Raw genomic sequence first — 12,377 nt, 5'->3', positions numbered from 1 at the left:
TTTAACATAAACAATGCTGCAGCTGTGAGCTATAGATTTTTTTTTTTGGCGGGGCAATGAGGGATATGTGACTTTCCTAGGGTCACACAGATAGTAAGTATCGAGGGTCTGAGGCCATATTTGAACTCAGGTGCTCCTGAATCCAGAGCCGGTGCCCCCTGGGAGCTATAGAATATTGAAAACCATCGACTAAGAACTAATGTTTCAAATATCTGAGCTGGAATCTCAGCTTCTCTTAAAGACAACTTACCATTCTTATTTTGTCATTTACTTCACTGTCCTAATCAGGCATTCTTACATATTTATTTTAATATTCAAAATATCCTTAGTGCAATTTTCATTACAACTTGTGGGATCAAAAGAAATGGATAGGCAGGTTACCTCAGAATTACACGCTTCTAATCCATACATTAAGATCTCTGAGTTGATTGCCAAAAGTGCCTTGAATAATAATTTGTCCATGGACCATTTTTTCCTCAGTATTCCCCCTCCACCACACACTTAAAGACTCCGTTTGAAAAGGTAAACCCTAACAAGAATTTTTATTTCAGTGTGGGGCCAAACAAACAAAAGTCTTATAAAAGAGTAACCTACCATAGATCTTCTGGATGCCTTGTAAATCATCATTAGGTAGTTTAAAGTTGTCGGTCTCCATATACTGGTAAAATGGAGCCATGATAGCTGTGGGATCATTGGAATGTTCCAACCCTAAAGCATGTCCTAATTCATGAACTGCAACTAGAAAGAGGTCATTTCCTGTGTGAATGAAAAAGAGAAGGAAAAATTTTAGGAGTTAGAAAGTACTAAAATTAAGTGCACAAGTGCTATAAAAGAATTAAGTGATTCTGAACTTAAACAATAACAGACAGCTTATAGGTAACAGGAGGAGTTCATTTCTTTTAATGCCAAAGTATCATTTTATCATTGCCTCTCCTACTGACCAAAATCAATGATCTTGGTTGACGAAACCAAGGGGGGAATGTGATAAAATAATGAAATTTGGCAGACGCCCAGGGGCCCCACCTGATTGATTTAGTATTATTTGAATTGGGTGAGAATGAGAAATTGACTAAGTACATACTTAAAGATGAATGGATGGAGGCCACACCTGGCCAGCCCTGAGTGACGTTGGTGTAGTACTGATGTCAGCAAGAGACCACTCTCAACCAATCAGCTTGAAGGACCTCCCCTTTGGGGGAGGGAAAGAAGAACTAGGAAGGGAAGATAATTCATTCTGGGGGAGAGAGGGAGAGAGACAGGATGTAGCTGTGTGCTCTTTGGGACTGCTGAGTCTGGGCAGTGATGTAATTACAGGTTGTATAATTTTCCTTCTCCTATTCCTTTTTTCTTGGTACCTATTTTATTAACTTTAATTGTGTTTTTAATTTGTTGCCATTAATAAACCCTGTTTTGTTTTTTTCTAAAAGAGGCTGTTGATCTTCTTCCTTGCCCCAATATTGTGGTGAACTGCCCAGTTAATTACCCAATTAATTCCCCATATTAAATTTGGCCCTTACAGGTAAAAGCACTTAATGATTATTCAGTTCAATAATAGTGAACAGTTACACGAAACTTTAATTTTTGTGAAATATTTTACACATTAATTAATTTCATTCTCATGATAACCCCTGAACTATATTTTATTATTATTGTTTTCTTACAGATTAAGAAACTGAGGCTACAATAAATTCAATGCATGTCCCATAGTCATATAGTTAGTATCTGAGGAGAGATTTGAAATTATATTGTACTGACTCCATTTCCATTGCTCCATCCATAAGCATTTGTTAAAAACACACTATGTACCATGTTTTATACTAAGCACTGGGCATAGCAAGACTAAATGTAAAACAGTCCCTACTCTTAAAGAGTATCTGTCATACTGCTGCTGGCTGCCAATGCCACCTTAGAGCCATGTAACACTTTAGAAGGTTAAAAATGGATTTACATGTAATGTTGTATGTCATATGACCCTAATAAAATTATTTGAGATAGGTAGGGCATGTATTATTAACTTTATTTTACAGGTAAGGCTTTTTTTACATTGAGGTTTTTGTTTTGTTTTGTTTTTCTTCTGGGCTTAACATTATAACATTATTTCCTTCAGGATTACAAATATAGATAGTGGTGGAACTGAGATGAGAATTCAGTGTTCTTTATATTAAATTATGTTTAAAAGTTGGTTTTTGGAGCAATTAGCCTGGTTTTAGAACTCTGTGTTCCTTCAGTTCCAACATTTGCAACAACTTGATACTTAAAAAGCATCATCTCTGATCCAGGGTCTATAAACAATCCAAGCCTAGGAGCAGGAAAATATGTTCATTCATTCAGTCATATCCAACTCTTCATGACCCATTTTGGATTTTCTTGGCAAAGATAATGAAGTGGTTTGCCATTTCCCCCACTAATTCATTTTACAGAAGAGGAAACTGAGGCAAACAGGATTAAGTGACTTGTTCACGGTCACACAGTGAGTGACTGAGGCCGGATTTGAACTCAGGTCTTCCTGACTTCCTGACTCCAGGCCCCAAGGTCCACCTAGCTGCTGTGAGAACCAGGACCACATTAGATTTCAAATATCACACTGCTAAGAAAAATACAGGATGACCTTAAATCTTACTGCTAATTTTAGCTGTAAAAGTTTAAAACGATGGTAAGGCTTTAGGAACACTAAGTATAAGGATCTCTGAATCCATACCTCTGGCAGCTTAAAATTGGTTGGTTTTGTTGTTGGCCTTGCTGCAGCTTTTTAGCCTATCTGTATTAACTGAACTTCTTTACTTTTCTAAGGCCTTGCACAACAGGACCAATATTGATCTGTGACCAATTCCATTGGCTTCATGCCCTGCTATGTACTTCAGTTCCTCTGGGCTCAGAGTTATACTTCTTAACAGTGATTACTATTCTGGACCTGTAAAATGCCCTTTTACCTGGGCCCTCATGGCTTGGTGCCAGATATCCCTGATTCTGCCATTCTGGTTAAACTCTACCTTGCATCTTCCTTGAGGTTCCCTGGGGATGGTCATTCTTTTCTTTACTGGAGACATAGGTCCCTAACTAATTTTTAGGATGATGAGAACAACCTTGAAAGAAACAAAGATGCCAAAACAGACCAGGAACAAAAGCTGAAGATAATGGAAATAGTATGAGAAGTGTGTGAATTTTGGATAACTCTATTTCTGGTGACTGGAAATATTTTGAAATACTTTTTTATTAAGTTTCACAAAATGCATGATTTTATAAGAGTTAGGAAAGAGAAAATGTATTCTTCATTAAATAAAGATTTAGAAAAGCAGGTCATCATCACTTATACTCCTTGCTGCTGATCATTTTCTTGAATCTCATTCTATACACATTGTTATGATTCACTCAAACTCAAAACTACTGACTTAGAAATCTTCCAGTGACATATTTCCAGGACTTTCCCATTCCACCTAATCTGCCTCAATTGTCGTTTCTATTTTCCAGACTCAAGACATTTTTAATTTGTCCCATACTTCTACCATCAGAAATCCAACATTTTAAGGTTATAAAGATGTATAGAATTATATCATATCCTAGATGCCATTGGTTTCCATTTCTAATCCAATTTCAAATCTTGAATATACATTATTTTCCAAGAGTTGTTCTTTCTAAGTACAAATAAAACAACCCCATGACAAGGTACAATACAACAAAAGTTATTTAGTACAGATCTTAAAATGTGGCCCACAATTTTTGTACAATCAAACTACTTTTGAAGGCCATTAAGTGTTTCCTGTTACCGAACCAAATCCAAATACATTATGGGTTAGGGGTGGGGGAGAAGGTGTCATTTTTGTATTTAAGTCAAAATACCCTAATTTTTTTTTGGCTGGAGCAATTGGGGTTAAGTGACTTGCCCAGGGTCACACAGCTAGTAAATATCAAGTGTCTGAGGCCAAATTTGAACTCAGTTCCTCCTGAATCCAGAGCCAGTGCTTTATCCACTGCACTACTTAGCTGACCTGACCCTATATTTTTAATATATCAACTGACAGTACCTCTATGGGTCTATGCACAGAAATGATTATGTATATTTTATACACACACACACTCACACACATATAATCACTTCTGTACTATCAGTTGGTATACCAGATATATTTTGTATGCGTATAGCAAATATATTTTGTATATGTAGATATATGTTTATATATCTATATACACAGAAAACAAGAATTGTGCATATGTCTATACCTATATATGTATTTTATATGGTATATAGTTATATACATATAATTGCATAAACATAGAAATATATTTGTTACATGTATACAGATTAGATTTGTTCTGGGTTCTTCCATAATACACCCACATGAATGTGTATGTGTGGGTGTTTGTGTTTGTATTATGGAGGAACCTAAACCTCAAATGTTAACTGATTCTAACCATATTGTTTCTTAGGAAACTACCTGTTTTTACTGTCAATTTGATAATATAAGTCTTTTGGTGCCCTTGTGGGAACAGTTTTATGTGTCCCATGACCAGGTATACCAAATCAAATCATAACCTCCACTTCTAAAGTCTAATCAAAGTCCAAGTTATGACCACCATCAAAGTCCTGTCATCACCACCTTCAAGTTTCATGGCTTTATTATAGGATCCACTTATGTTGGAAGGACATTAATTCCATTCTGAAGATACCTTGAGGGATCTGAGTTAGAGCAGACCAGGGGGAGTCTGGAGGGTTCACATGAGTTATTCATGATTTTGAAGCTTTTTTTTTTATTTTCACGAATCAATCTGAAGAGAATCCTAGAATGGATTATGAGGATGATAAAGGATTGACTGATCCCAAAGATCTGGAGGATCTAAAATGGAACTTTTCTCCAAAGATATAAATATTATAATTGTCAGTTAAGTAATAATAATTAAATAATTCAATTCAATATTTCTCAAGTATTTATGTTTAACCTGTCTACAGAAAATATGTTACAAGTAGCAGTAAATAGAAAATATATATATACATATATATATATATATATATATATATATATATATATATATATATATATATTATCCTTAGTTTCAAGCGCTTACAATTTAAGGAGAAAGATAAAAATATCAACAAGTAAAAACCAATTAAAACTTAAAAATGAGGCAAGAAAAATATAAATTAACGTAATACAAATGAACTCTATGAGTAATAAAGGGAAATGCTTAGTAAACAAAGCCAATTAGAGGATTGGCTTTGTGGGAGAACAATTTAGGCAAATATTCCTTTTACTTCCTCCTTCTAGTCAAACTGGACTTTTCAATATCCATCAACTCTATCTCATTCCTTCTTACATTTATAGCTTTGCTCATCCATGCCCCACCAACCAAATCTTCACCTAGGTATACTATTTCTTCAAGGATATGAACAAATATCACCTCTACATTGACCCAGACAAAAGGTGACTCTTCTTCCTACTAACATCTATGGAGCCATTTTTATGTTTCTCATGAACTTAGTTTCTATTTAAATCATGCCCTGTCTTTCCTATCAGATTAAAAAGTCCTTGAGGGCAAAGATTACAGGAGAGGAGAAATTTAGTGATAGAAAGGACTTCCAAGCCTTCTTTTATATATGAGGCAGATAACATCCTGAATGGTCCAGTGATCTGTAAAAGGACACACAGACATCTGTGAGAGGTTAAAGCTGAGATACAAATCCATAGTATAAAAAGGCATCTTCAGGTCTCTTTCAGATTCTGAGCATGTTACTTAGACATAGTAGAGACTTATTAAGTGTTTGTTGAATGGAATATGACTGAAAAGAAGAGGATCAAAAACATTGATACCCTTTATTTATAATTAATTAGTTAGTTATAATTAACTAAATTATGACATAGTTATAACAAGTTAATTAATTATAAAGCACAAAAACATGGATAAAGAAGATTTTTGTGTAGAAATTGTTGATATGATGAATTGGAATGTAAGGTAAGAAGAAAAATAACCAGAATGTTACTGCTGTATTCTAAGTCTAGTGTGACATGAACCTGAGCTAATATGCTGACTAAAGGAATAGGGAGAGGTAGAGGGGTAGGAATTAAGAACTTTGACTCCAATAAAAGAAACAGAGCGGAAAAGTTTATATTACTTATTATATACTGAAGTGAAAAGAGGAAAAGGAGAAGAGTCCATGATAAATTTTATTAAGGTCAAGATAACTCTGGGGTTGGAAACATGGAGAACTGGTATTGCCAAATAAAAAGGTGGAAAACTTGGAAAAGAGTGCCAGCTAAAGTGGAAATATAATGAAACAATGTTAGTGAGGATGACCAAATGGAAATATCCTATAGTTAGGTATATAAGAGATCGGGAATGTAAATATAAGTTCCCATAAGGTGACAGGTTAAGTCAGAAGAATGAATTATCTCTTTTAAGATGTGAATTTATAAACTGAGAATAGTAGAGGCTGAACCTCAAAGTATTCTAATGAATGAGGGAAAAGGAGGAAGAAAAGATTTTTTTTGGGGGGGGGAGGCAATTGGGGTTAAGTGACTTGCTCAGGGTCACACAGCTAGAAGTGTTAAGTGTCTGAGGCCGGATTTGAACTCAGGTACTCCTGAATCCAGGGCTGGTGCTCTATCCACTGCACCACCTAGCTGTCCCGGAAGAACAGATTTTTAAAGTGGAAATAGAAGAGGGAAAAAGAAGTTATAAAGTAAGAGAACCATTGTTATGTTTTGTTGTTTTTTTTTAACAGAAGGGGAGTCTCAAAAATTTCTGATAAAATTCAATCCAAAATTCTATCAGGCTCTGGGAAACTCACAATACTACCTAGCCCCCTTTTACATACACACCATTCTGCTCTTTATCCTATTAACTGTACAAAAAAAATTATAAACAATGAAGGGTCCTACTAAAACTTACAACTGGTAATTCCACTTAGGGGTGTTTGTTATGTTTGCTAACCTACAGGAAGTGAGGATCAAAATTTTCCAACAGGAGCCTGACTGAGCAGATGCTATGTATTAAAAGTGAATAAACAAAGGAGGTATCAAGGGATTTAATAGTGCTAGAATTATAAAACAACAAAAATAATATTAAAGACATAATGATCAGTCAGGAGTCTAGTGAGAGATAAGAATATCTATATCATACCCTATGTCATCCTTTTATAAACTTTTGTATATCATAAAAACTTTTGGCAGTCTGGTGAAACCTATAAACACTTTCCCAAAATGATATTTTAAAATGCATAAAATGAAATACATAATATTGCAAAGGCAACAATTATATTGAAATGCATTTATTAGAGAGATATAGAGACAGAGACAGAAAAAGAGGTAGAGATTATATATATATATGCATTGTGTACACATACAAACATACATATGTATGTATCTATGTATATATATCTATGTGTATATATATCTATGTGTGTATATATATATATATATACACACACATACAATGGTCATGGATTTCAGATTGACAGCCTTTCCTTTAGGGGATAAATTCAGGTGTCAATTCAGGCATGATTTCTGAGAACTACAACTTTGTTCATAAAAAATATTAAACAACATACTTTTTTAAAAATTGCATTCCCAGTGCTTAACACCATGTTTGGAACATAGTAAATGCTTAATAAATTCATGTTGACTGACTTTTTCATGAAATGAGTTATTACTAACTCATATAAAGCCCATACACATTGGCTTACCAACCATTAGAGTCATCTCCTTCACTGAAATCATTAATTCACTTCAATAGGAAATTCCCTTTTGGGTCACAATGATAGAAAACTCCTTTATGGAAGGTATTCTAGTTTTTTATTTTTTGTTTTTTCATAAAACAACTTCCACCCATTTTTATGAAATCATTTTTTTTCTCTGCATAGGAAGTGGAGCTGGAAAGTACATTCTCCCCTTGAAGGAAGATAAATACCTTTAATCTCAGTCAAATTAATATGCTTTGTTTTGTTTTTTTAAATACCCCAAATGACTCCTGAAGGTAATACTGAAGGGAAAAAGATATACTAAGAATGTTTTTTTTTTCAATTGTTTTTCTAGATAATAATGATAACATTTTTTGTTTCAGAAAAATTTTTTTAAAATATCTGCACATACATAGAAGGAGGCCCTTTTGCTGTATCTATTCTTTCTTGCATCAAAAAAATTTCCCTTGAACACATCATCCAAAAGTAAAGACTTTCAATGGGTAAGGAAGAAAGTAAAACTTTTGAACAAAATTAATAGGATCTGGATGTGAACCCATGCCCCTTTCAGTCTGAGACAACATTTTTAATCAGAAATATTGCTCAGGCTCTAAGTAATTACTAGTATTCAGATGATTGGCAATAATGTAATTAAAATTACTTGCAGTTTCAGAATAACTTAAAAGATTTATACTGTTAAATAAAGAAAACACTAAGATGAGAATCCCACCAGGAACTGTTGTTTTGTTTATAATAAATTTGGAGCTATTAAAATGCATCAGACCCTTTTCCTATAAATGAAAACAATAAATGATCTAACACAATGACAATCATGCACATAATGTGATATTCAAATATAAAATGTAAAATCTTATCACCAGACTTGCAACAAAAATTTTAGTATTTAGATTGGAACAACACTAATAATATCACCTTTTGGCAATCTTGACAATTTGAGTTCTCTGTGTATTACAAAATAATTTCAGAAAAATCAAACTTTATATTATTTATATCACTTCACGAAACAAGTACATGGACGATTAACCCTAAGACAAAATTTAGTGATTGCCAACTTTTTAAAAGTTAGTCAAGGGGGGCAGCTAGGTGGAGTAGTGGATAGAGCACCAGTCCTGGATTCACAGGGATCTGAGTCCAAATCCAGATTCAGACACTTAACACTTACTAGCTGTGTGACCCTGGGCAAGTCACTTAACTCCAATTGCCTCACCAAAAAAAAACATTAGTCAAGGGGGCAGCTAGGTGGCACAGTGGATAAAGCACTGGCCTTGGATTCAGGAGGACTTGAGTTCAAACTTCAGACACTTGACACTAGCTGTGTGATCCTGGGCTAGTCACTTATCCCTCATTGCCATACCAAAAAAAAGTTAGTCAAATAACTTTTCAAAAAATATACAAATGTAGGAAAATGATTATTCAAAAAGTCAACAGTCTTTTAATTGACAATGCTGTCATTAATTATCCTGCCATACACATAAGTATCCATTCTGATTTTTTTCTCTTTCTCCTAGTCACTCCTCTTCCAAAGGATGGGCAAAATGAATGTAATATGTATCGATCTTGAGATATATCTAATTTTTTCTCTAGAAATATCCACATCTAGTTATACTCTGGGATAAATCCAATGATAAAGGATTTCACTTTACAATTGCAACTGCTTTTCCTTAACCTAAGGTGGCCCAAGCATCCAAGTGTTTAAACAAGAACAGTGGAAAGAATAATGAATTTTGAGTCATTAACAACCGTTTATTAAATGTCTACTATGTACTGGGCGGCGTACTAAGAGCTGCAAGCTATTCTGTATAAGAAAACCCAGGTTCAAGACCTACTTCTTTCACTTGCTAGTGACCTTGGATGAGACACTTAATCTTTCTTTACCTTGGTTTCCACATTTGTAAAGTGAATTGGTTGAACTAAATGAACTTTGAGGGTCCTTCCAGCTTTAGTTTTGTAAACTTTCCTAGGGGTTAGGGTTTCTAAAGAGGAGAACTCACATTTTTTCCCCTTGAATGACTGGTTCTACAGCTTTTTCCTCATCCATGTTCCCTTCCAAGTTCGCATCTCATTGACCCTAGGAAAATGTAGTTTCCTTGTGGAAAAAATGTTACCAAATAAACATTTATGTGAACTACTTACTTTATGTTTGATTACCCTGCCTCATGGAAAAAAACAAAAACAACAACAACAACAACAAAACTATGAACAAATATCATTAAACATGAGTTAAATATACTTACGCTTAAGTTTTATTCAATTTCAAAAGCAAACTATTTAAGTATGCCCAGGCTTCTGGAATTGTCGCTCCTATGGCATGGGCATGCCCAGTATAAATAATAAAAAGAGGGAATACTGTATAATTAATACAATGCAAGTAATAAGTAACCACCCATACTAGCAACATGCTGGGGAAGAGTCTTTACTTATATTTTCTTTAGTCATGCCAATTTTTTCAAAGTCTGTGATGTCTCATTATGGACTACAAGAGCAATATCCTTTTGAAATTCATAAAGGTTGTTTTAATTGGTTGAAATGGTGCTGTATTGCTGTTGCTAGTGATATAACTACTCTTGCCACTATCACCATCACGATTATTACACCACCACCACCACCACCACCACTACTACTAAAGAAGCTGTTGTACTCTTCTTCTAGAAAACAAGATGACAAATGACATCCTGAATGTCAGTTGAGTTAGCTTAGTTTGGTACTGAATAAATAACTAAAGGCAAAGGATAGTCATTCATCAATGTCAAATTGAAAGGAGGTCTCTGTTGGAGTGTTTCATGAATCTGGTTCTTAGCCTTGTGCTATTTAATATTTTAATATATGATTTGGACAAAGGCATAGAGTATAAAACATAGGGCTTAATCTGATGAAATGAAATTTAATAGGAATGAATATAAAGTTGTGAGGTAATATAGCATATCACATAGAGAGCTACTCTCAGAATTGGGAAATCCTGTCTGTCACAATTGGCTGTATGCCCATACACAAGTTATTTAGTCTCTCAGTGCTCCAAGAACTTTTCACAGTGCCTGGCACATAGTAGGTGCTTAATAAGTATTTATTGACTGACTATAAGATTCCAATATTCAGAGGAAATGCTAGCCTACATTGGTAGAGGTATTTTTTTCATGAGTTCCCTATATCAATGAAATTACAGGTCCAAGCTCCATTCCCCCAAAAGAGAGTAAAACTATTCACTTAGAATATTTAAAAGATCAATTTCACAAATGTGACTAGACAATATTCTCTAGAATAAGAAGCCAGAAGTTTTGGGAAGGCCACTATGAATCAACAGCATAGCATGGAAGCCAAAAAAACTCATATAATTAAAGGTACAGTGTCCAGAACAAAAGAGGTAACGCATAGTCTGTTATGCCTCAACCAGAAAAAAACCAATCTAGTGTACTGGGACATTCAGTTCCAAATGCCACATTTTATATAAAACATGTCCAATGAGTTGCCAAATACTTTTGATTCTACCTTCATAATCTTTAATATTTATTTTTCCTCTAACACAATTACTATTCAAATTCAGGTAGACATCAGCCTGTTCTAATAAAATACTAATTGATCTAGCTGCTTCAAGTCTCTCTTCTTTTTTAATCTCTCTTTCATAAAACAGCCAAACTCACTCCTCTACTTGAGAATCTCTCATGGCTCCTTTATGCCACTAGCAAAAAATCCAAACTTCTCTAGTTTTCAGTTAAAGTCCTGCATAACTCAATTACAGGCGACCTTTCCAATACTCATATACATTATTCCTATTCACACAATCTCTTTTGCAGCCAAGTTTGTGTCCTTACTCTTCACTGTACCATCTCCTGTCTCTCCAATTTTCCTTCCAGGTTTGGAAAATACTCGTCACCTCAGCATTTTTGAAATGTTAGCTGCTTTTGAGCATTATGTCAAACATGATACATGGATTATTCTGATCCTCCACAGTTGCTATTATCTTTGCTGTTGGAAGTATCTTTGATTTTATATATGTTTTGTATCAATTTATCTGCACTCATGTTGTTTCTCAATGATAGAATCAAGATCATTGAGAGCATGAATTGTGTCACTGTTGCCATTTCATTCTTAGTGCCTAGCATAGTTCCTTTTACTTAATAAATGGTGCATGAATTGAAATATATACAATATCAAGTTGCTGTTGTTTTCTTTTAAAGTATCATCGTGCTTGAATTTTTTTTTCAAAACAGATTTTTTTCAGGAAACATGCCTTTGCTTCTAGAAATAACTATATTTCTTTCAATATTACTGACATAATACTGGTAAATAAACAAAAATATACTAAAATGCTTCTCCACTTAGACATAGGGGAAAATAAATATCCAGGCAGTAGATTAGGGATAGAAAATGTTGTTTGCATAGACGTTCACTAAAATGAATATTGTGTTTATTTAAGAGATTTATGATAGTATATTCAAAAATTAGCTGAGGTGAACATTTAGAATATCTTGGTAGTCAGATGGATAATTCAAGGTCAGAACATATATGTTAAATTATTTGAATCATAGGTCAATGAATTTGTATGAAAAAGATTTGGAATCAATTTCTTTTTCTACTGCTAATGGTGTGACTCTTTCCAAGTCATTTAACCTTACTGAGGTTCAGTTTCTTAATATATAATATGGGTAGATTTGTTTAAATGATCTTTACTTTCCACTTTAGCTAGTGATTA

General features: G+C 34.1%; 1 protein-coding gene across 1 annotated transcript in view; it reads right to left on the bottom strand.

Moving 5' to 3' along the window:
• MMP16 (matrix metallopeptidase 16) overlaps nt 1-12,377 on the bottom strand; it is a 387,096-nt gene that overhangs the window by 98,095 nt on the left and 276,624 nt on the right. The window contains exon 5 of the mRNA XM_043962815.1: nt 595-756. Within this exon, the coding sequence (XP_043818750.1) occupies nt 595-756 (162 nt within the window). The remainder of the gene's footprint in view (nt 1-594; nt 757-12,377) is intronic.

This window comes from Dromiciops gliroides, chromosome 1 (genome assembly GCF_019393635.1).
Source record: "Dromiciops gliroides isolate mDroGli1 chromosome 1, mDroGli1.pri, whole genome shotgun sequence".
In the NCBI taxonomy this organism is placed as follows: Eukaryota; Metazoa; Chordata; class Mammalia; order Microbiotheria; family Microbiotheriidae; genus Dromiciops; species Dromiciops gliroides.
The sequence above is the reverse complement of the archived record's forward strand: the minus strand, read 5'-3'. Positions and strand labels throughout refer to the sequence as shown.